The sequence below is a fragment of the Dermacentor variabilis genome, chromosome 11 (genome assembly GCF_050947875.1).
Source record: "Dermacentor variabilis isolate Ectoservices chromosome 11, ASM5094787v1, whole genome shotgun sequence".
NCBI classification, from domain to species: Eukaryota; Metazoa; Arthropoda; class Arachnida; order Ixodida; family Ixodidae; genus Dermacentor; species Dermacentor variabilis.
In genome coordinates this window covers 90,218,944-90,244,968 of record NC_134578.1, presented here as the reverse complement: position 1 = coordinate 90,244,968, position 26,025 = coordinate 90,218,944, and the positions used below count along the sequence as shown (strand labels likewise).

At 46.7% G+C, this 26,025-nt stretch overlaps 1 protein-coding gene across 2 annotated transcripts in view; it reads left to right on the top strand.

The window, feature by feature from the left end:
* The window catches only part of LOC142563837 (uncharacterized), a 57,107-nt gene that overhangs the window by 16,797 nt on the left and 14,285 nt on the right, over positions 1–26,025 (top strand). The window contains exon 2 of one of the 2 annotated variants that reach the window (XM_075674491.1): positions 1,393–4,164. The exons of the other annotated variant lie outside the window; for it this stretch is intronic. Coding sequence (XP_075530606.1) covers positions 1,393–2,673 — 1,281 coding nt within the window. The 3' untranslated portion in view covers positions 2,674–4,164. Of the gene's footprint in view, positions 1–1,392; positions 4,165–26,025 lie in introns of those variants that run through there. 2 annotated transcript variants of the gene reach the window in all.

Below are 26,025 nucleotides of genomic sequence, written 5' to 3'. Positions count from 1 at the left end.
CACACCTACTAGGCTATATTGTATTTGTGTTTTAACAAAGCCGTTAAACCTGCAGGACTAACAATAAATAAGAAAAAGGCATAGCAATTTTTTACTACCTTGTGGCACCCAAAACTTGCCCGTTAAAAAGTCCAAAAGTAGTCACAGTGCTTTCAGCTCCCGGTCGCCATTTTGTTTTATATGCGTTTCAGGTGTGACACGTTGCTATAGATGTTTATGTATTCAGCCAGAGCATGCTGCCCTGCAGAAGCAACGTCAGCGGCGTATCTTCAACATGCTTACAACGCTGCGTAAGCTGCGGCGTTAACCCAGCGATGCTACCGGCCGAAGTGGCTGAACATTTTCACATTATGTCGGAGGATGAGACCTTCGGTGACTTTCAAGTGAAGCGCAGTAAATGTGTTACCTGCGCGCAATGTGCACTTTGGTTAAAAATATCTTCAGCCAAAACTTGCAGCTCGCAAAAATTTTGTTCATGGAAATTTAGCGCCCTGAAAGGATGGGCGAGGACGACATTTCGCGGTAAGTAATCACGTTTGGTAATGCCGGCCGAGCTAAAGTCGCAAAAGGCAGGAAGCGTGTGCGTCTTATACAAAGGTGTGAATTATACACCGGGGTATTCGGTACGTGCTTGTGTGGAGCAACGTCCGAAATTAATTGACATGGGAACCGACCGTGTGATGATTATTTTTTTTAATTGCACTAAATCCAGAAACCGAAACTATGTCACGCACTGGTGTATTGACAAAAACTAGGCAGCTCCTTGTAAAAGCACCACAATGAAATAGGTCAAACAACACAAGCGAATCATGTGCGCAGATCGTATTTCAAATAAAGAAAGCCAAGTACTGCTGATGCAGTACTGTGTTTCTTGTTTCGTTACTGCCCTCACTTGTGCTCAAGAAAAAGATCCTTTAAGACAATATAAAGAAGGCTGCTTATGCTTTCGGAAAGACGAACCTGTGCTCTAGCAGTATTTGTTGTCCCCATTGTTCATGAAGTTTAGCAGTGTCTTTAAATTCCAATGTTCTGATGGCTTTTCTACCGAAATCACAATGACCCTATTTCTTAAAAGTTGTTTTCGGACAATAACCATATCAAATCCAGTGTTTAAATTTGAAAAGAAGACAAGAAGTGTAGCGACAGGACTCGCGCTGTTTAGGTGGATTTGACTCAAACTGTAAAAAAAAAAAATCACATATCTAAGAAATTCTAAACGCATTTACCGAAACACTGTATCGTACTTCACGCGTTCCCTCCTCCGTCCCCCTAATTGATTTTCGACAAAAAATATTTGAAACCATTTGAGTGTTTTGTGCCTGAAAATGGGGGCACAGTGCTTAACTGGCAAATCGCGTGAAGTTTTCTTATAGTGCGATTTTATTCTTGCAGGTTCACTGCTGGAATAAAGAATACGGCTGCGAGAGTGTGATGGCTGCTTCGGAGATCTGCAGGCACTTTCACCAGGATTGCGACCACCATTCCACCAGTTGTCCTCGCTGTGCAGCAGTTGTCCGTTGTCGCAATGTGCGGGCACATCTGCAAAGCAACTGCAGGGACTACGTTGCTTTTAGCAGCACCGGACTGGAGACGACGAGGTACAAAGAGCAGCAAACAACTTTGTTGGCTCTGAAGGCAACCATCGAAGAGAGGGTGGGCGAAATGAAGGAGAGGCTTGACAGTTTGTCTTGTGAAAGTAGAGCTCAAAATGATAGAACCAGCGAGCTGCACCACTGTATAAACACGTTGAAGGAAATGTTGTCACAGCCGCCAGAGAGTGCCACAAGCCAAGACGCTGCTCCTCAAACTGCAGGTGACGGGTCCGCCATTCAAGGGGACGATAATAATTTGGTCGCAGAAGCTCACATGCCCTTCAACAGAAGCCCACTTGTGGAAGAAATGAGAGCTTTAAACCTATCACTGAACAGAACCGTGAAAGGGGAAACCCAGAAGACGTCAGAAATGTTGCAGAAGAATGAGCGTGTCATGAACAATCATCATGCACAATTGAGAGAGCAGTTATCATCGGATAGAGACATCCTTCAGGGTATTACCTGCAGCGTAGACCGACTGAATGAAACTTTTGGAAAAGAACTTGAACTAGCCACTAAGAGAATCAGTGAACATATGACCGCAAACGATGCTCGCGTGGCTGCCGTGAAACAGTGCGATAGGGAAGCAACAGAGCAACAATTGAAACTTCTTGCATTCGGCACTAAAAGTTTAAAGCGGTATACATTTTTCGCCAATGGAGTCAAGTCACGGAAAAGATCAGCACTGGCACTAGGCGGTAATACTTACTGTGCAGACCGGATATACCTCTCCGGCTACTGCTTGTCGCCAGCTGTTCATTTTCAAAAAAGCGGCGACTCGGTGCAGCTGTACACTGCCATTCAGCTCCACAAGGGAGTAATGGACGAATTCCTGCCATGGCCTTTCTGTAAAGCCGTACGGCTGAGTCTCAGGAATGAATCGACAGGTCTACAGCGTCAGCTTGTGAATAAAGTTTACTATAATCTGGAAAATTTTGATCGACCTGGCACGTCAAGTAACCGACCAGTGTACTTTCCTGATTCTTCGTTTCTCTTGGAAGATCTTGAACAGGACGGCTACGTGGCGAATGATAGACTGCACGTTACATGGGAACTTTTGCCCCCAAGGTTTTCAAGTTAATGCCAGCTGGCACCTTTTCACCATACCTCACTTGGTGCAATGCAAGACGGCAGCAAATGTTCAACATACCGTATTTGCATGATTGTAAGTCAACTCGCATGTAAGGCGACCTTCCCCCCCCCCCCCCCCCAATATCCGGAGTTACAGGAAAAAAAAAAGCATACCCGAGGGCGCATTCGATAACGAAAAGTTATTGGTAGCTGTCATGGTCACTGGACTACTCGTCTTCACTTGTGCCATTGTCTTCACTAGTTCTGCCATCGTCATCGCTGTTACGGTCCCACAGTGTGTCGTCGTCCAGCGAAATAATACTTGGCAAACGACTGCACCACGACATCTTGTGGAACAGCAGCCCACGCTGAATGCACCCAACTACACGCAGCCGTCCGGCAGGCTCTTTTGACAGGTCCGGTTGGCGTAAGTTCGCGGTCTTCTGCCACCAGCCACTCGTACTCACGGCGGAGGTCCTTAAAAGGCGAAGATCCGGGCGGGCTTGTTTCATGACCGTGTCGCACTTCACTGGCCGAGACCGACCACACATTTCAGCGACGTACGCCGCAAGTTTGACCAAGCATCCCGACTTTGGCCCGTGGGAAATTCTTCGTTTGCCGTCACAAGTGAAAATTTTGCTTCGCTGCAGTCGCCACTTTCGCACCACCCGTTCAGAAACATCGAACTTTCGGCCCGCTGCGCAGTGATTTGTTTCTTCGGTGTAAAGGACGGCAGCTCTCTTAAACGCTGCTATGAATGGGCACCGTATGTTTAGTTGGCCTGGAGCACTGATGACGACTGATGAAGCATGGAAGTAGCACGTAACCGACAGTCAAGTCGAACACGTCTAATGGCATCTTCGGCTGGCCGTTTCTGAGCGCGCTCTCGCGAGCGGCATTGTCTTCGGCTGGTTGAAAGAGGGTGCGCGCCCTGCGTTCGGCTGGTTCTTCTCGATTTCTCTCCTCCATCTTCGAGCGCTCTGAGGTGCTTCGAGCCCTGTCGTCGGAGCAGTCGTCGAGATTGAAACGTCATCGCAGCGCCGCGTCGCTGCTGTTGGCAAGGGCCCACCGTAACCTAGGCAACCTAGGCCACTGCATACTGGCGTCTCGACGAACTCTCGTCCCGCCAGCGAGTCTGCCGGTTTTCCCGTCAGCGCCGGGAGCTTTGGACAGACGAAACATCGGACATTGGTAGTAGTCACGTGGTTTCTCATCTGCCATTTCCTCTTCCGAGAGCGAGTTGCACGTTCGGCTTGTGCGCTTGTCGTCTACCTCTGAGCACGGGGAACGCCACATCTGCCTGACTCTGCTTCAGGGGATGGAGGCGACCAGTCGAAGATATCATAAGAGCTACAGGGAAAAAGAAACATGGGAGTGGTGTCTGCTCTTCCATGAACTATCATACTCCCTGCAAGCGCGACTGTTCTGGGAGCGGACGCAGATATGCCTTAGTTGATGACAGTAAGTGACTGCAGAATAAAGCACTCCGTTTGTATCTTGACTCATTTTTTTTTACTTTACGAAAGTTTGTAAAGTATTGTATCAGTAGTAAAGGGTGTCGTTCTTTGTGCCTTCCAAAGAAATTTGGCAGACTCGCCCGTAGTTAACGTCTGCGGAATGCGAAACGTTCACGATTTGTAGAGAACGGCTGCATGTGATGTAAATGTTATGTCACGAATGCTTACGTAGAGGGCACATGCTCAAGCGTTTATATTTATAGTAACTCGGGAAAATGTAATGGCAACGTAGAAAGCAAAGTTCCTAAGGCACACACAAAGCGACACATACCCAGTGCATGTACCCAGTCGCCGCTGTGGCACATAACTTTTTGTCGGCACCATCACAGGGATCGGCGTACCAAAACTGCCAGATATATCCCCCCCCCCCCGCCCCCGGCACTTAAAAGAAGTTGCACTTGGAGGATAAAGTTTCGCATTAGAACAGTTATGTAAGACACTGCGAAGTAACAAAAACCAAGAGCAGCGTCAGTTGTGAGGAGACTCCTGAAGGTCGACAAACGTTTGCAAATGTAATCTTCAGGTCATACTGTAGTCTGCAGAGATCTCCCAATGCTTGCCGCGGTTGCCTCATGGCCGACGGTCTGAGGTCGCAGGTTTGGTCCCGCCTATGGAGGTCGCATTCAGATCGGGGTTGAAATGTAAGAACGCTCTTGCACTTAAGTTTACGTGTACGTTAAAAAACGGCGGGCGGTCAAAATTGATCCGCACTTACCCATTAGGGCCTGCCTCTTGATAAATGAGATCGTGGTTCTGGCACGTAAAAGCCCAAAATATTCTATTTATCAATATAAAATCAAGTCAGCGGACTACGTGAAATATCATGGAAACAACCTTTCTGTCCCCTCTAGCAGTTAAAAGGTGGAGTCTCGAGCGGGAGGACATCGAACGTTACATTCGCGCAAGCGTACCCACCCGTGTCTCGAGGATAGCTTGCAATGAAGTTCATTAATTTACGTTTTATAATTTTAGCAGAAACAGTCTAAAGGACTCTACCAGCAGCGCATACGCATGCTTTATGCTGATTGTGTATATATATTCAAGACAGTTGGACAGAATATAGGAAAAGGACACGGCAAAGCGCGGAATTCGTTAGCAGCTGGCCATAGGAAAATATTTTTTTTCTTGATGTGGTTCCTTTATTCAATGCTTCCAAGTTTGGTGTAACTGAAAACCTTCAATGCAAGGTGTTTGGCTGGAGGCCTATGTGTCCTTTTTACGTATCATTGGGGTCAAAACAGCAGAGGGGTGCCAACTATTTCTCGAGTTGGGGGGGGGGGCGAACCGCAAGCGATATGCCTCCTCTCTCTCTCCATATATATATATATATATATATATATATATATATATATATATATATATATATATATATACATAGGGAAACGTTTAATCAAGCTGAGCTCGAGCTACGACGAACAAGCTTGTGCGGCTGATGATGATAATTAAGATGAGGAATATGTACAAGGGATGATAATGTGTAGAGATGAACAAGAGTCAGTCATGGGTCGCTCTCACACTAATTCCTTCCCGCGGTGGAAGAGGCCACCTGGTCGCGCGGCATTATGATGAAACGTGGCAAGTGTACGGTGCGCGATACATGCATAATTTCTGTACCACGGCAACAGTGGCCGCAAGAAATTCTAAGGGGTGAGACGCGGTAATTAACCGGAGATGTCTGCTCAATGACCGTATAGGGTCCAATAAAACGACTGGCGAATTTTTCGCGTAAGCTGGGAACGCGCACAGGAGTCCATAGAAGAACTTCGTCACCAGGGGAAGAAGTGACAACACGGCGAGTCGAGTCGTAGCGATGCTTCCGCACATCCTGAGCGATGTGGGTGTTAATGCGGGCTCGATGATGGCAGTCTTCGAGGCGAGATGAAATTGTTCTGAAAAGGACGTTAGGGAGTACACGGGAGCCGTAAGGAACGAGACGTCCAGGACGAAACTAGGTGAGCAGCCATAGACGAGGAAAAATGGAGAAAAGCCGGTGGTGCGTTGTACAGCCGTATTGTAAGCGAATCTCACAAACGGCGCGATTACATGCCAGTTGGTGTGGTCGGGGCTGATCTACATTGCCATCATATCCGATAGAGTACAATGAAAACGCTCTGTAAATGTTGGTCTGCAGGTGGTAACTCGAAGTGGTCTTGTGAACGGTGTGTGAGGCGCGCAGAACTTCGGTAAGAAGAGACGAGAGGATGGCTTTGCCGCGGTTACTGAGGAGAACGTGTAGAGCTCCGTGAAGTAAGAGGATGTTGTGTAGAAAGAAATCTGCGACTTCAATGGCACTCCCAGATTGTATACAGGCTGTCTCGGCGTATCATGCCAGATGTTCTACGGCCGTAACAATCCAGCGATTGCCATTGGAGGTCTTGCGAAGAGGACTGTACAGGTCTATTCCGACGACCTCGAAAGGCGAATCGGGACAAAGAAGAGGTTGCAAAACACCAGGAGGAGGAGTCATAGGTCGTTTGCGGCGTTGACTAAGCGCGCGTGATGCGGCATACCTGGCTATGGCAAAAAAGAGGCCAGGCAAAGAGCAACAACTTCGTATTCCGTCGTATGTCTTGTGGTATCCGAGGTGACCTGCCGTCGGATCATCATGAAAGCCTTCAAGCACTTCACGTTACAGAGAGCGTGGTATGATGGGTACTCATTTGTTGCCATCGGCGTGATAAATAAATATAGCGATGCAAAACGCCATCGTGAAGCTTGAATTGTTCAAGTTGTCGACGGAGTCGGGCGTTCAAAGGTGAAGCAGAGCCTTGCATGCGGTTGAGAATAGTTCGGCAGAATGGGTCGGCGCGTTCGTGGGAAACAAGGACAGATTGGTGATTAGGTTTCAGCCAGTCGAGCGTTGAGATGGAAAGGGGTGATGAAGTGGGCTCGGGCTGTACATCAGTACGATTAGGCGATGCTGAGTCATTAGTGCTCCGCAAAGGGCAACGAGATAGAGCATCTGTGTCTTGGTGACTCTTGCCGGACCTGTAGGTAACATTGAAATCATACTCCTGTAAAGAGATCACCCAGTGACCAAAGCAACCTGAGCGGTTCTTTAACGACCATAGCCAGCACAGTGCGTTATGGTCGGCGACGACTGTAATGTGGCGGCCGTGGAGGTATGGCTGAAACTTTTGCACTGCCCAAACAACAAGAACGCACCCTTATTTGGTGATGGTGTAATTTTTCTCAGCAGCAGTCGGCGTCCAACTGACGTAAGCAACACTCCTTCACGCAAGGTGGTGTTACGTTGCAGGATAACAAACAGCACCGAGACCATGACTGCTGGCGTCAATGTGAATGAGTAGCTGCACTTTGGTCAAAGTGGCACACTACCGGGTCGGACGTCAGGGCCTGCTTGAGCTTCAAAAATGCACTTTCAGAATCGGCGGACCAAACGAAGGGCGCATTACTTAAGAGGAGTTGATGGAGCGGAGGCGCAAGCGCAGCGAAGTTGCGTATGAAGCGCTGGAAGTACAAAGCCAGTCCGAGAAAACTGCGCAGTTCTTTTGGGCGTAGAGGATGAGGAAACTCAAGGACAGCGGTAATCCCCAGCGCATTCGCAGGGCTTCCCGCTCAAGCAGAACAAGGGGGCGTAATTTATAAGCTGGGACACAAGAAAATAATACGCATCAGAATTCTAAAATGGGCCGTACATACGTTTTATATATCCTTAGTAGAGGGTATCTCCCCATCTCCGACCGACTGTTGCATAGCTTACGTAGCATGCCAACTGCTAGCACTCATATTTTTGAATATGTTAAATATGGCCAAGCCAGCTGAGGGAACCGTCATGGCCTACATTCAAATACTTCATCGACTGCGCTTGAGGTACAGTCTCGAGGCAGTAGCATAGCGATAAGTTAATGGGGGTATGGTATGGTAAAGCTTTATTGTGGTCCTTCGGAATGCGCGTCAGCACGTAGCGGGTCGCTCCCGCGTCGGTACAGAAAGGCCGAGGCTCTATGCTGCGTCGCGGACGCGTTGGACAGCCCATACCCGTGCTTCAAGATCGGGGCTGCTTAGAACAGCCCCCAGTTTGGACGACGTGGCGCCGTCGCGTAACGCGACCGCCAGAGCATGTGTTCTAGGTCAGCTAGGTCTGAGCATAGCACGCAAATAATGGTCGATTGTATCTCTGGATAGATTCCGTGTAACAGTGCGCGGCTAGGGAATGCCCCGACCTGGAGTAACCTGAATGCCTGTGGGCTGTCTAGTTTCCTATGTGGCGGAGGCTATCGTCTCCGTTCCATGTAAATATGTTTGGTCATCATCATCACCATCGTCATTATCAGCCTATTTTATGTCCACTGCACCTGCGAGTTTCCTAATTTCATCGCCCCACCTAGTCTTCTGCCGTCCTCGGCTGCGCTTCCCTTCTCTCGGCACCCATTCTGTGACCCTAATGGTCAACAGGTTATCTAACCTACGCTTTACATGACCTACTCAGCTACATTTTTTTCTCTTAATGTCAATTAAAATAATGGCTATCCCTGTTTGCTCTCCGATCCACACCGCTCTCTTCCTGTCTCTTAACGTTACGCCTAACATTCTTAGTTCGATCGTTCTTTGCGCTGTTTTTAACTCCTTTTCGAGCTTCTTTGGCAGTCTCCAAGTCGCTGCCCCGTATGTCAGCACCGGTAGAATGCATTGATTGTACACCTTTCTTTTTAATGACAATGGTAAGCTTCCAGTCAGGATCTGACAATGTCTGCCGAAAGCGCTTTAACCCATTTTACTTCTGTAAATTTCCTTTTCATGATCAGGGCCACCGGTTAGTGACTGACCAAGGTAAACGTACTCCTTCACGGGCTCTGGATGCTGACTGGCGATCCTGAACTCTTGCTCCCTTGCCCGGCTATTGATCATTATCTTTATCTTCTGCATTTTAATCTTCAAAAGCGCCCTTATACTCTCTCTCTTGTTACGTTTCGCCTCCGACGTGCGGTATAGCCGGCGCGGATGCAACGGACGCCGGTGCTTCGTTCACAGCGGCGGACATTTTGGCCAGTTCAGCGCTGTCCCAACGCCTGCTGCTTAGCGCGTCCAGGCATGTTTTAATGCCACGTGTCTTCGTGTGTGTGTGTGTGCATATTGGTGCCCACGCTTGTCAAAGCGCGGCAGCCGGGGAGAGGAGCTCCCCAACTGTGAAGCGAGGAGGTCTGAGCGGCGCCGGCCCGGCGGATACTTGTCACTTGTCACAACGTGCCCGTGCGCCGCCGTCACGTGCGCCTCTTCCGAGTCGTTCCTTCTTGCCCTTGACTCCGAGAGTATAAAGCAGCTGCCCCCGGACGCCAAGAGGGAGGCTTCGACTTCTTCCGTCGAGTAACGTGGTCTCCCGTTTCTCCACTTCGGTCGACTTGACCGGCCACTCTTTTGCGATGCGAGAATAAACAAGTTGTTCTGTTAGCAGTCGACTCATCATTTGCCAGGACCTTCGGATGCTTCCAGCTGTGCCCCAGGCCGCCAGGCCAACGCTATCCTTGGGGCTTGCGACCCATTTGCAACACTGCCAAGGTCCTCAATCTCATCCCAGTGTTGTTGAACATGACAATGTCATCTGCAAGTCGAAGGTTGCTGAGATATTCACCATTGATCCTTACTCCTATGCGTTCCCTGTTTAATAGCTTGAATATTTCTTCCAAGCACGCAGTGAATAGCATCGAAGTGATTGTGTCTTCTTGTCGGACCCCTTTCTTTATAGGTACTTTCCTATACTTGTGGAGAATTAAGGTAGCTGTAGATACTTTCCAAGATATTTACGTAAGCGTCCTGTACTCCTTGATTACGTAATGCCTCCATGACTGATGGTATCTACTGGATTAAATAACTTTTCGTAATCCATGAGAGCCATATATAGAGGCTGATTGTACTCTGTGGATTTCTCGATTACCTGATTCATGACATGGATGTGATCCGTTGTACAGTATCCCTTACTGAAACCTGCCCTTGGTTGACTAAAACCTAGTGTTACCGTTATTCTATTGGATATTATCTTGGTCAATATTTTATTAATACTTGAAGTAAGCTAATGGGCCTATAACTATTCAATCATTTAACGTCTCCCTTTTTGTGGATTAGTATAATGTTGACATTCTTTCAGTTCTCTGGGACTGTTGAAGTCGATAGACAGTTCGTATAAGGGGCCGCTAATTTTTCAAGCATTATGTCTCCTCCGTCTTTGTTTAAATCCACTGGTAGTCCATCTTCTCCTGCCGCTTTTCACCGTTTCATGTCTTGCAAGGCCCTTCCAACTTCATCGCTAGTTATATAAGGAGCCTCTGTAACCTTGTGGTGACGAGCGATCACGTAGACCGGTAAAGTCTCGGGCCCTCGCGGGAGAGGAAAATCCGACACTCGATCTCTTAGCGTAGCATTTTTAAATTTCTTTCGGAACTCTAGCCCGTGCCGGAGCGTGCCAGCCGCTCGTGCCTCGTGTAGACACGAGCGTCTGCGTAATTCTCATGCGACGCCGATGCTGCTGCAGCTACAGAGGGCTCCCCCCTAGAGAGATGGAAAATTCGACGAACGATGGAAAGTCCACGTGACGCGGCGTATCTTGGCGTTGGTCTTGGGTGTCACGAACAGAGGCGGCGTCGAAGGATGCAGCAGGGTTGCATCGCACATTGGTGGGGCCGATGGCGCGGGTGCTTCAATGTAGGCGGGTTTGAGACGTTCCAGCGCAATTGTGCCTGTGCGGCCGTTGACATTCACGACAAAAGTCGTCGGACGACGAGAACACAATATGGTCCGGAGTAGTGTGGCTGCAAAGGCTTCCGCACGGCACAGTTAAGCACGAAAACGTGGGTAGCAGATGTGAGTGCGGGAGAAACGTACGGAGACCTTGCTGCTTGCGAACGTGTAGGCACGGCTAAAGACACGTGTAGAATGTGTAGGCACGGCATCTGGCTAAAGAAAGCTTGCCTATCGGCAACGTAGTCGGCAGGTGATGACATAGGTGTTTTGGTGGTGGCGACAAAGAAATCGCACAGAAGGCGTAGGTGAGTGCCGTAGACTAGCTCAGCACAGAAGCAACCTAGGTTGCCTCTGAGTGGGGCTCTGATACCAAGTAAAACGAGAGGCAAATGCAGAACCCACTTCTCCGGCGATTCATGTGCCATCAGGGCTGCCTTGAGATGCCGGTGAAAACGTTCAACTAGTCCATTGGACCGCGGGCGGTAAGCAGCCGTACGAAAACGTGTCGTTCCGAGTAGTTTGAGTAGTTCGTTGAAGAGTTCTGAGTCAAACTGCTGACCGCGATCGGGGACTATTGTGGATGGGCAGCCGAACCGTGCCATCCATGCAGACACGAAAGCTGCTGCAACAGTGGGCGCTGGCATGTCAGATATAAGTGTAGCTTCTGGCCACCGTGTGTGGCGGTCGATGCATGTCACTATGTAACAGTAACCTTTCGAAGGTGCGAGAGGGCCGACGAGGTGCAGGTGTACGGCGTGAAAACGAGCATCCAGTGGAAGAAAAGACTTGACGGGCGGAATGGGATGACGCTGTATCTTAGCGCGTTGACACGACAAACGTACAGCAGCGAACCAAATCGCGAACTTGCGCGTTTAGCCGAGGCCAAACGAAACGACTGGATAGAAGCTTCTGTGTCGCGCGTATGCCAGGATGCGACAGGTTGTGCCCGGTTTCGAATAAACTTTTGCGAAGGGATGCCAGAATGTATAGTCAAGTGTGTCGGTAGAAGTGTCGCAGACGATGGACCTACCATCTGGGGTCACAACAACGTCCTCCAATTTCAGGGACGTCGACGAATTCCGGAGTGTACGAAGTTCGGTGTCGTCACGCTGTTGACTGGCGAGTAAATCGACATCGATGGATGAAAGGTTCCGACGTCAACGTGGAGACGGCATTGACGCGACTCAGGACGTCGGCTGGAACGTTGTCAGTGCCCTTGATGCGGCGGAACGTTGTTGTAAACTCGGAGATGTAGGAAATGTGTGTACTCTCGTGGGGCGAGTAACAGGACGCGGAATGGTTCGTTGCGTGCACAGGGCCTGTGGTCAGTCAAGACAGTAAATGCACAGCCTTCTAGGAAATGGCAAAAATGTCTGATAGCCAGGTAAACGGCGAGTAATTAACTGCCGAACACGTTGTAGCGGGACTGCGCAGGCTTCAGTTTCTTGGAGAAAAAGACAAGTGGATGCAACGCATTGTCCATGAATTGCTGCAGAACGGCAGCAACAGCGGTGTTTGAAGCGTCGGTCATGATGGCAGTGTGCACGTCTATCTTTGGGTGTCTAAGCAGCGTGGCATAGGCGAGGGCAGACTTGATTCTTGTGAAAGCGTCGGTGGCCTCTTCAGTGCACTGAAGCACTTGTTTACGGTTTTTTACCAGCAGGGCGTCTATCGGAACCATAAATCGTGTGCAATCGGGAATGAATCGGCAGTAGAAATTGACGAATCCGAGAAATTGGCGAAGCTTAGTGAGTGTAGTCGGTCGGGGAACGTTTTCGATGACGCGAATCTCGCACGACTGTGGTCGAATGCCGGCAGCGTCGACGATATGACCGAGGAAATGGAGTTTGGTTTGACCAAATTCGCTCTTGGCGGCGTTGATGACAATGCCTTTACTGGCAAGGCGTGAAAACAACAACCGCAAGCGGTGAAGATGTTCTTCTGCGGAAGAGCTTGCGACGAGAAAGTCGTCAATGTGCGCAAAAACGAAAGACAAGTCGCGGGTGTCAGAATCGATGAAACGCTGAAAGGATTGGCCCGCGTTCCGTAAGCCGAAAGGCAAATTAAAAAAAGACCGAAGGGTGTGGTGATGACGGTTTTGTGAATGTCTTCAGCCACCGGTAGTTGACGATAGGTGCGAACGAGAGTGATCTTAGAAACGATCGTTGCACCGTGCAACGCTACCGTGAAGTCCTGAATGTTCGGTAGAGGGTAATGATCAGGAACTGTAATATTGTTTAGTGCCCGGTAATCGCCATGCGGGCGCCAGTCTCCCGGCTTCTTAGGCACCATGTAAAATGGTGATGCCCAATTACTGGAGGAAGGGTGGATGCCAAATTTCAGCATGTGTTCGGACTCCGCGCGAGCGATCTTTAGTTTTTCCGGGGACAAACGCCGGGGTCGGAAATAGAGAGAGAGAAAGAGAGAGAGAGAGAGAAATTAAACAGTTTTATTAAGTAAATGCAGCTTTGGAGAGGCGTCCTCATTCCAGAATGCCTTGAGCTCGGGCCGCGTCCTGGGCCTTCGCAATCAGCCGTTGCTGATCCTCGAGTTCGGAGCTGGCCAAGGCTCTCTCCCAAAGGCCGTTGGTGTGGTAAGGGTTCGGAGTATTTAGTGGTGCCGCTCTGCAACCGCCTACTATGTGCCTGACGGACCCTGGCTCTGCGGAAATAGACTGGTGGGCCGGAGGTGAAGAAGTGATGGCACACGTCATGTTGCACCGGTTGCGTCCAGTCCGCCAGGCGCGTCATAGTGGGAAACTCGCGTAGGAGCGCGGCGAAAGGTTCGTCCAACATGGAAGAAATAGGCGCGATCGCTGATGTGCCTGATGATGGGATGCCGGGAACGGATAGCTGGGTCACGGAGTCGATGAGACGGCGTCGTTGGACGTCGACAAGGAGTCCGTAGCGGTGTAAAAGGTCTGCTCCAATGACTGCATGATGGACGTCTGCAACCAGGAAAATCCAGCGGAACGCTCGTCGAAGGCCAAGGTTTAGCATGACGGAGCGTGACGAGAAAACTGGAATCCTGGTGCCGTTGACGGCTTGCAAAAACGACACAAGTGTCGCTTTTCGGTCGGGGTGCTGGGCGGGGAGAATGCTGACGTCAGCACCTGTGTCGACTAAGAATTGTTGACCCGTAATTATGTCCGTCACGTAGAAAACGCGACTTGTGCGTCGTGCCGTACCACTCGTCGCCGTTAGAGGTCGGCCGGCCTGTTTCCCTGCCAAGCGCAGGGACGCCGACCGTGACGAGCGTCGTTTTAAAAACGGCAGTGGTAGAAGCAAACGCCAGACGTTGTAGTCGTTGTTTCATTGCGGGTGCACGTGCGTCCTGATTTGCTGGAACTACGGCTGCGTGGGCGACGAGATGACGTGCGGCGATATTCCGCTCCATAGATGATGCGTTCCAGGCGCTTACACAAGGAGTCGAGCGTAGATTGCGCTGCTGAAGAGCAGAAAAGGGTTTGCAGGGCGGTTGTATTGTCGCCCGGAGACGATGCCGTGGCTGTGATGGTTGTGGTGGCTACTTCCATGACTTTGTCGGCCAAAGCTGCAAGTCCGGTAAGGTCCACGGTAGATGCTGTCGCCAGGACCATCTAGTCGTTGCAAAAACAATTCGCGAAACTGCGCGTCGTCGATGGATCTCGTATTGTGTCCGAGCAGCTGCCTCATTCGGCGAAGAAGTTGACTAAGGCGTCGGTCGCCGAGTTCTTCCGCGGATAGAAGCTGCTGGATGCGAGAACGCTGTGAAGCTGCTGTGCGCTGTAGCAGCGCTGACTGGATATCGTCATAGGTGGCGGTCGACAATGGGGAGTTCAACAAATCTGCTACTTCGTCAGTGGCGGCGGGCGAGAGCGCTGCAACGGCGTAATGAAACTTTGAGGCTTGTGAGCGGATACCAGCGACTTGAGGTTGCGATTCGGCCTGAAGAAACTACGCCAAGGGATGCTGGTCCTACTACTGTGGGAGGCGGACAGCCATGGCCGAACAGGAGGGTTCACTGCGTTCATCGGAAGGATTCTGGCCTTGAGCTCTCGTAGCGTTGGTCTGGTCCATGGTCGTCTCTGCCACGGGAGCGTATGACAGCATCGCGTCCGCGGTTACCAAACTGTGGTGACCAGTGACCACGTAGACCGGCAAAGTCTCGGGCTCTCACGGGAGAGGAAAAACCGACACTCGATTTCTTAGCGTATCATTTTTTTAACTCTTTCTCAACGCTAGCCAGTGACGGTGCATGTCAGCTGCTGGTGTCTCGTGTGGACGCGAGCGTCTGCGTAATTCTCATGCGACGCTTATGCTGCTGCCGGTACATTTTATGTATTTATATTACTTTACAGACCCTAAGTATCAGCAACGTGATTCGCATAACAAAGATTTTCACAGCTCGTGGGATCTGCGCAATGTATTGTAAGATTCCCGATTTTAGCACACACTCACAGTTTAAGGTTAATTTCCAATATGCGGTGCACTTCACGATTGCAGTTCAGTTGCTGCTAAAATAAACGGTTGACTTGTGGTTATAGTTTGGCCGTCTGGTTCACGCTGACTTTATCTGCTGCAGTTTATCCGAGGTAGGAAAAAAGCGCGATTATGCTACACACAGTAGAAATACATCACAGTTATACAATACGCGGTTGGATCGATCAGTCTAAAATTTCTACATTACTCTCGCAGCGACCAACACACGTGCAGGCAGAAAATTGTCATTCATAGTTTTAAAAGCAGCGTTTATTAGTGCAGCCTGGCATCCATGTGTGTTGTGTGGGATTATTTACAGCGAACGTTTCATTCCATGTAAAAGAAGCGTTCAATAATTCTAGAGCACTATTGCAAAGCTCCTTGCGGCAATACAGATATGTTTACAGTGTATGAGGTTAAGTGAATTAGAAACAGATAAACAAATTCTTTATTTGGACACAATAAACAGTATACATCTATTGCGGACTCGTGTATCCAAGGTTTAGGCCGAGTCATTGTGAAGGCACAGACAGACTTCCAGTAGACGTTCAAGGCATATGCCTACGCCAAAAACCAGTGATCGGCACCTTTTGGTGCAGTCATCGGCGCCTGGGCATCCGCTGCCATGTAGTGCAGAAAAGCTAGATGTGACTTGGAGGTACCATCGACTAGCATTCGAAAATAAGCTTTTATTTATAATCAAATGTTATTCAAATTTCGTTAACACAGACTACCAATAGAAAAGGAAATATAATTTGCGAAAACCCTAACGCATGAAACAAGAACCTACGTACATCACGGAGGGCACTAATGTGTTTACTATCCATAATAGTAACTGGCTCTAAAAGCGGGCAGAGATTTGTCAAGAAGAAACATTTGCTGAATCAGACAAGGTTTCCCTCTTTCGCCATACTACAGTTTGTTCTCGCCTCCACAAAACGCACACAGACAGCGCCACATGCCAACAGTGCGGGATACAAAGCAATTCAAATGAGTAAGCTCTAAAGCCTGGACATTGTGTAGTTATCGCAGCCGCCATTTGCATACTGCAAATCCGTGAAAGCATTTGGGGTGCGTCTCTCACAACTAAGAAGCACAAAGTATTGTGAATTTTGAAGCAATATATTGAATGAAAACCATGCAAACATAAACGATTTTTTAAAAGACACAAGTAACGGGAGGGTATTTTCAGTTCTCCCTGTTGACGCTGAAATCCCTTCTACGTGAGGTGTCATTTGGCCTGAGGCAATACCGTAACGGACTTTCTCATCGCCAGGTCAGTCATTCGGTATTTACTCAAAGATACATACAGAAAGGCCCTCATTAGGAACACGGTGTGTCTATTTTTGTCATATTAGGACGCTATCAAAGGCAATAGAGAACCATACATATCCGAAGAACTACATACGCGATACTATTTCTTTAGAGCCACTTTTCAGATATCAAACGGCGTCCAGGGGCGTGTTCCCCGTACTGTTAACGTATCTTCGACGAAACGAGGAGGCATTTACAGTTTAGTGATGCCATCAACAATATGGTGTAAAAAATGGTTTATGGATGTAGCTAATCATACAATGCACCTCAACACCTTATTTGCCCTGGCGCTATCAGATATGCTCAAAAAGATATAGGTTTATGCAGACAGTACATGTTCTCACACTCTGTCAGTGAGACCAGACAGAGCCAGAAATACGCTTTGATATATCTTAACGCCACTAAAAATCCATATTCTAATTACACTAGGAAACCTTACGTTCTACTGTGCAAGGACATGAGACAAAAAATCAATATGTAGCCCTGCGTAAACTCTTTCGCACAGAGTGAGATAGATAGATAGATGCAAATGAGAGAAAGGCAGGGAGGTTAACCAGCGTTAAAACCTCCGGTTTGCCTCCCTGCACTAGGGGAAGGGAAAGGGGAAGTAAAGACGGAAAGAAGAGCGTAACAAAGATGAAAGCGTGAGAAAAAAATATGAAATGGGGCGGGATGGGGTCATTATAGTCTTTCTAATAGGCCACTGTCACGTAAAAAAGTCAACATAGCCTTGACCGACTTTCGCTGCGACGACAGTTCATGTCGGCATTCCAAGACTGACTGTCCTGAAAGTGGCCTGTCGTCAAGGCATGCCAACGCGGTCGCTAGTGATAGCCGCTGCACGCTATATTCAGGACAGTGGCAAAGTACGTGTTCGATAGTGTCCTTGCCGCCGCAGTGACTGCAAGCCGCGCTGTCATCCGTACCGACTCGGAAGGCGAAAGATCTTGTGTAGGCGACACCAAGCCACAGTCGGCAAAGTACTGCTGTTTCGAGTCGAGAGAGTCCAGATGGGAGTCGAAGTCGAAGGGATGGGTCCAGTCGGTGTAGACGTGTATGCTTCAAGCATGGTGTGTTCCATAAAATTTTGATGGCTTCATCTGCAAGCATACCAATTTTCATTGCAGCGTCTGTTCTTGAGAATGGAATTGAGTCTTGCAAGCCTTCCTCATGTGCAGATCGTGCTGCTGCGTCGGCATGTTCATTGCCCATTATGCCACAATGGCTTGGAATCCACTGTAACGTGACGTCGTGTCCTTGCTCGACGAGGTGGTGAAGCAGCAGTCTGATTTCTAGATCTAGTTCGTGGGGTCCTCGGCGTAAGGCAGTAGTCAAACTACGAATAGCAGCCGTGGAGTAACCAAACACGCTCCATTTCTTGGGTAGTTCATCAGAAATTACACGAAGTGCACAACAAATAGCAGCAAACTCCGTAGCAGTCGATGTAGTCTGGTGAGTTAGTTGAATCTTTGGAGTTTTGCAGGAAAGATCACCGATCCTGCAGACCCATTCACCGTGGTTGAAGCGTCAGTATATAGATGATGATGCTCGTTGTATGTCTCGTACAGCAAAAGCAGTGAAAACTGCTTGAGTGCTGGAGGCGAGAGTTCGGGTATTGTTCGTATTCCTGGTACCGTTAGTCATACCCTTGCTTAAGACAAGAACCATGGGGGAAATAAAACTTTCGCTGGAGCTGTATAACCTGATGGAAGGTATACACTATAGGGCAGGACTGTTTCACAAAAGGAAGCACGTGGTCGATCCTCTGGCAGTGAGGCTAGATGATGGGCAGGGGCTCAAACAAGGTGTCTTACGTGTGCTCTGAGTGCTTCCATGACTATATGGGTCTTGGGTGGGAAATCGTGTGCAATGGCAATTGTTTCAGCCGTTGACGAGCACCGCGGCAATACAAGACACACTCTAATTGCTTGGGCCTGGACGCTTTCGAGTGTACGGATATTACTTCAGCAGGTGTTGGTCAGCACAGGCAAGCTGTATCGCAAATACCCAAGAAAGAGCGTCCTGTATAGTTGCATCATTGCCTCTACTTACATACCCCAGACTTTTCCTCCAAGAAACCTAAACACATTAGAAATATTCGTAATGCGCTTCTTTAGGTAGGCCACATGAGGGCTCAAGCAGAGGTCGCGATCAATGATTACGCCTAAGAATCAATGAGTCCTGACCTAAGGTATGCTTTGACCGTCGATAGAGACATCGTATAATCTCATTGGCTTTCGGATAAACGCGACCAATGCTCATTTTTCTGGCGAGATCTTGAGGACTTGTTTATTTAAGTACGTCGCTGTTGACGAGGCTTCCTTTTGAAGCCTTGCGCGTGCTTGCGGCCGTGTCACACCAGATGCCCAGCCACAGATGTCGTCGGCATACACTGATATTTTAACTGTGTTCGGAAGTCGCTCCATGGGACCAATGAGTACACGGTTGAAAAGCGTGGGACTCAAGACACCTCCTTGTGGAACTCCATGGTGCGTATACTATTGCGAGGTTGGGCCAGCTTCAGTGTTAAGAAATAGATTCTGCCTATGTAATTAACTGCGTGTCCAACGATATAATGGACCGCCTAGGGCCACCGATTCCAATGCTTCAAGTATGGATTCATGAAGAATGTTGTCGTAGGCTCCCTTTATATCTAAGAACATTGCGACAGATAACCTCTTACACGTCTTTTGGTGTTGAACATAGGTTACCAGATCGATAACGTTGTCGATAGAACATCGGTGACGTTGAAAACCAGCCATGGGGTCCGGGTAGATTTCGTAATGTTCAAGGTACCACTCAAGTGTGGCGAGGATCATTCGCTCCATTACCTTCCTAGCGCAACTTGCCAGCGCAATTGGTCGGTATGAAGTAATCTCTAAGATCTTTCGCACAAGTGTTCGACATGTTAGTAAGGTAAGATTTGCCATGCGCATTGACTGCTTCTATCTGTTCTCCTATCTGATTGAATGTGTAATTGTCCAACGCTTTCAACTGTTCGCAATTACATAGCGACGGCTTATTACCGTGCAACTCGCATACGCTGTTCTGAGAAAAATCTTTGAGCAATTATCATTCCATAAATTTTCAATATGAAAGTAACGAAGCGCATGTCATTTGCCGCTAACTATATTATTATGTGAATAATTTTTTATATTATATGTTGCAGGCGTAAATGTAATGAATTCTGTTAATGCTTATTATGCCAGGAAATAAGAACATAGAGCCTTGGAGACAACGTGACATTAGTTTACCTGCGGATAACAAAAGAGGCACCAATGCGGGGGGCGGGCTATGACACGACTTCTTTGATGCACGTATACTTAATTGACTATGTAATTAAGCATTTAATAAAGAGAGCTGCTAGCTTCGCAAAAAAAGAAGTGTGTTGCGTCACACAGACATACGTAATTTTCATACTTACCGCCTCCGCTACGCATCTGCTCGCTTCTCTTCCCCGCTGTAGTCGTCATGGTAAGGAACGCTGCACACGGGTAAACGCACAATATACAAAATTACCGAGGGTGCTGCAAAAAGTTTTTTGAAGCTATATATTCCCCCATTGCAAAAGCAGATTTCAGCCGCCAGTAAAATCGTAGGAAACAGAAGAGTATTCAATCACGCGTGCTTTTTTTAGAATCTCATCATCACAATATTTGTACCTGCGATTTTTATCAGGATGCGCTGCTCGGTGGCAATAGTGTGTATCCACTCTCCCATTTTCAGGAGTGCATATTTCTCGCGCAGTGAAAAGGACTTTGCGTGTCCTTTATAGAGAATGCATTGCCACTTTGCGCAGCCGACTTAGCTGTCAGTACTGCAGGGAGCAACAGGTGAACTTCATCTTTCTAACAAGTCTGTTGCTTACGAGCACAATGGAATATGTTCGTATTATTTGCCTCAGAACACACAGCTTACACTAGCAAAAAAGAGGGATTCCCTTTGCACTGAACATTAGGTGGGTTTTGATTTCTCATAAATTTTCAATCATTTAAGGTTCAATTCCGTCTTTAGATGGCCTGTCAACGTAGGCTATCACATTAGGAATGTGTGTGTCCTTGAACAGGACAGCTTCTGCTTTGCGTAATCGCGGTATTTTAATGCAGCATACGGTGTAGGAGACACTTCATCTGATAAATGCAACAACCCCGTGTAGAAAAATAGCAATACGATGAATGATGGTTAAATGGCCGAGAAATGTAGTATGATACGGAAGTTCACTAACCTACGGGCGAAAATCTTTACAGCGTAAGTTGTTGCTATAATCTAAGTCCTTCCGTCTGGGAAGCAACGCCGCGGGTAAGGACGTCTCGCTTAGTGTGCAATGTTTTTTTGGGTTCTTTGGAACGTCGTTTCACCAATGTAAGCGATGTGTGGCGATCCAGCTCATTTGAGAAATAATGTGTTTGTGGGCTGCGAAGCCCACAGCCACATTCATGCTTACATTTCTCATCCTTACGTGCTTACACATACATGCTTACACATTAATTCATGCTTACAAATCACATTCATGCTTACAGATCTCATGCTTACATTTTCAGAAACACTTTTCGTATACCTCGCGTCAAATTCATTATTGAACTTTATCTAACTATCTCAATCACGAAAGCCATACTTATTTTTGAAACTGAGAACTTTTCTTTAAATTTTAACAATTTTTTGACGCAATACAAGCATTTTGTGCTCATTGAATGAAACGGTTGCGGGGAACATATATATATCAAAAGATAAAACGCTAATAATAGTAAGAACGTATGCATAGTAGTAAGTAAATTAAATTCGGGGATTTTAAGTGCCAAAAGCACGATCTGATTATTAGGAACTCGGTATTAGGGAACTCGAGAAATTTAGAGCATCTGGGGTTCTTTAACGCGCACCTTAATATAGGTCCACGACTGTTTTTGAGTTCGCCCTCATCGAAATGCGACCGTCGGGGCGAGGATTCGATCCCGCGACCACATTCCGAGCAGCTCAATGCATAATAAATATTGTCGACTGCTCACAGAGGCATGAGAAACCTACATCAAAGAAACAAATGCAAGAATCTCGCTAGATCTTCGATCTCAGAACACCTGTAACAATGATTAGAGCATGGCGATTGGGTCTGCTTTAGATCTACCCTTAGGTGGGAAGGCGCGCACGTGGAGAAGAGTTACGCATCTGCTCAATAATTCACTCTGGACAGGATAAGGGTTTTGCTCTTTGATCAACACGGTACGCCAGGTAATTTAAATTTTAAAGCGGTGCCTGCTTGATGAAACACATGCTCAAAAACAGGAAACTGGAAACAGATTTTTAACGGTTATTTAATTTTTCATGCATAACAAATTTAAAATGTGGTTTAAGGTGTACGTACTCTGCTTTAAAAAAATGATTAGGCTTATCCTCTCATAAATGTGATGAGAGAATTTTAGTGGAAATACATTTGTGCAATGATTCAAACTCTTTTGTCGTGCTGAACAATGGTGCTCTAAAACAACAGTTCAGAACTCACCCTTACATTGTCACTGTCGTGTCCTTTCTTTAAAAAATATTTGGTTCACTACTACAGCTCAAACACGTTCTAAAATTACGTTGAATCGACAATAGTTCATTTTGAGAATGCATACACCAGTTATACAAATTCTGCTACACCTCATTTGTCTAGTTCCGTTCTATCTCTAGGTTAGTGCAATACAAAAGAACTAGGAGAGTGTATATTACTTGCTTTAGATATATATTAGTGCATAAACTGGTCTAGCTTTAATGAATCGTAAACACTGGCGAATTTCTATAGACGATTTTTTACTAGAAACATGATACGTTAGAAAACTGAGATAAGTACTTTTGATATTCTGTAAAATATGAGGCGCCTAGTGAAGCGGTACCAAGTGAAGTGGTACCAAGTGAAGCGGCACGTAATATATTAAGTTTGTACCACATAAACATTTTCGTTCAAAGAAGCGAATTAAAGAATCCATTTCTTGATGTGACAGTGCTTAATGAAAAAGTTTCATATATTTCTCGTGTAGCTGTAATACTGTTCGCGCTTAAGCTTCGCAACCATTGTAGCTCTAATTTGCACTTACCTTCAGATACATACACAAAATCCAGGCCAGCCTTTGTGATGCAGCTGAGGAGAGCAGTATGGCGCGAATTGTAATTTTTATTATTGTCGCACGAAGCTTCATAGCAATCGCTTACGGTTAGGATACCATTTGCATGTTGGCATAACATTCCCTGTGTTAATCTTCGGCTGCCAAAACCATGGTTTATAGTTGCGATGTGCACTTTGAACCACTACTGAAATATAAGTCCACTTCAAATAGTTGGAGCTAGAAAGCTTGCGAACTCATTTATCTGTAGTGTCTTTGCACCGGCACTGTGCATCTACCAAGGTTATTACCGACATGGAAAATTCCTTCACTGCCCCATTGGTATAAAATATGATTACACTCAGCGCGGCATTTACTTGCTTCAGAAAGCTTACTATCCTGAGACAAAGCTCTGACCGAAGAAGTCAAGGGCACTGCGGACGTGCTATCAATGTCGGCTGAAAATGCTAAAATGAAATGACACACCGTCCCACCTTTTGTAACGTTCGCGTAAAATACTGTCCTTCAGTTACCATAGACTTTTCCCCTTTCTGGCTTGCTTCTCGAGCGCAGAGCCACAATGGAAGTGGCTATACTTTTCCTTGAAGCATGGGAGACCAGCACCGACAATGCTGATCAATTCACGAAGCGCGCCAAGGAAGCTCCTTAGCAGCTAGACACCTCTCCCCGGAGCAGCGCATTTTACCTGATGTGCCAATGACAAAATCTGGGTTTGCAGCCCTTGAATTGTTGTTCAACGGCTGAATGACATGGATTTCTATGTTGACCGTGAACGTACTGCACTGTGCTTTCATCCAGCCATGTTGAGGCATGCGTGCAGAAGAATGAGTAACCTTATCTCTTAAAAGTAAGGACAGCATTATAATTGCCAATTATTACACATGCCAAAGATATCAAATTTCTATAATGTGTTCATTTGGAGAACGCCATGCTCATACTATGAAGGAATAATTTAGCGTCTGAAGCCTCGCTCCCGGGGCCGGGAAAAAGAAGTGCTATGTATGGTCTCCCTGCCTTGATATGCATTGTCAGGCACCCTCTTGAACATGTGCCTCATGGTTTACAGAATTTGAAAAGGGCTCACATCACTGTAGTTATTGATTATGTCTAATCATAAGAAAACGCATATTATTTTTTCCGGATTTTGACGTTCTAGGGAAAACATATTCATTTTTGCAGTTTACTTGCATAAAGCCAAAGCACACGCACCTCATGATCTGTTCAGTTAGACTAGATGTGTTCCTGTCGTCCTGCAACAGATTTAATTGAAAAAATTAAGTGGCGGAAATTAAGTGGCGCAGTCTGGCGGAAAGAAAAGGTAGTGAAGGTTAACAACCACATGTATTTTATACCATGCGAGGTCGTTGTACATCATCGTTACCTTTACATTTTGCTAGGCTGCACAGCAAACTGTTGGCTTTTTACCTAGAGCTTCAAGAAGGAGATGTGCAACAGCAGTTAAAGCAACGCGATTAATTTTCTGATGACTGCATTCTACTCTTCTTAAAGAACATGCACCACAACGTTCGCGTTTATTGGGTCTGTGTATGCGCACCAAACAATAATAATGATATCGCGTAAACTCACTCTTGAAAGCATATTCAGTGATGGTGGCTGCCGGACATGTTCTTATGTCTTGGTAGCCCGAATAAGCGAGTTTTAATACACGCCCCTTTGCTTGATTTGGCCAAAGGTTACAGGGAGGCTGGGGAACCTCGCCTTAAGAGCGTGGAACAAAGTTTACGAATTCATACACTTTGGTTTCAGTCGCCTGGCAGGGGCGCATTTGAAGCTTTTGTACTTTTTTTATTGCTGCAACAATTTTTCTAAGGAAAAATACACGAGACACCCACTGATAGAAAATAAAATTTTTAGACACCAAATGCAACAAATATAACAAAATATGTTCACTTACCGGACCAAAAGAAAGCATATTTTTGCCCCAGTAAAGGAAGTGTCCTGATTTAAAAAAACAACATTGTACGTTGTAACCATGCCATTTACTAGTGTTCTATATGTCCTATCACAATGAAATTAGTAATTGAAAGAAATGCTAATTTAAGAACTCTTATCTGGTTTCATATTGAACTGTAACTATAGAACCCCGTGTTTAAACTTTTACTTTGTACTTACATTGCACACTTTTGCACAGACTATATATTGAACTTGCAAGACTAAGCCACCCTGAAGTAACAGTGGCTTGCATAATGAGGCCGATCTGTGGTATTTTGCATGGATTAGCACAAAAATACGATGATAAATGCCGAAGTACTAAATTAAGAATTTGGGACGCATCACACAAACGAGCTAAATATTTTAATGTAGTTATGGTGCTGTATTTTCGAGCAACCTATTAAAATTAAATTATTGTACTTTACGAGCTAGAACTACAATCTGATTATTACTCATGCCGTAGTAAGTAACTCCAGATTAATTTGGACAATCTGGCGCTCTTTAACGTGCACCTAAATGTAAGTACACGGGTGTTTTTGCATATCACTCGCATTGAAATCCGGTTTAGCTTATGGCTACATTTGTGGAATTTATAGACAGGGTCCCTTGTATGCATTTACAGTGGATGTTGTTTAAACGGAACCTCAAGGAACCAGGGAGATTGGTTGCGTCTATCAGGAGTTCCATTTACTGAGGAACATTGCAGAGAGCCAACCAACCACGAGGATGGTGTTTTGTTTAAGCAGCAGTTTCGCTTAAGCGATTTCCATTTATCGAGATTCCAGTGCAGTTAATAATATTGGATGAGTTGCGTTCTGCATCGAAACTTTAGTATGTCTACCATGTTTAGTTGAATATTGTGCAAGCAGCAACATTGCAGTGTACCCAGTGCAAAATATAAAGTAGGCAATGTAACATGTTACAAATGCAGCCAAGAATAAGTACCTCCCCTGATCATATCCAATAGAAGCAACTTTCGACGAAATTAGTCATCCTTTCTGATGTTCAAGTGTCTTGTTTTCAGAAATTAAATCCTCCTTCTCATATTGGCGTCCGATCGTGTCGTCCCCATAGCTGAGGTCATTTGAAATTGCACTTCAAATAGCATATCGCTCTTTTTAAAAAGCACTTGGCTCGCAGTCACCATCTAGATCTAAAATTCGAGCTGCAAAGCAGTAGCATGCATTCTCAGGTAAAAGCCTAACTATTCCTTTGAATCGGCATGCATACTCAGAACACTGCTATACAATTGCAGACAGGGCTGGTAGTGTAGCAACTAGGACAAACTTAACGGACATAAAGGAGAAAAATTGTGTGAGCTTTG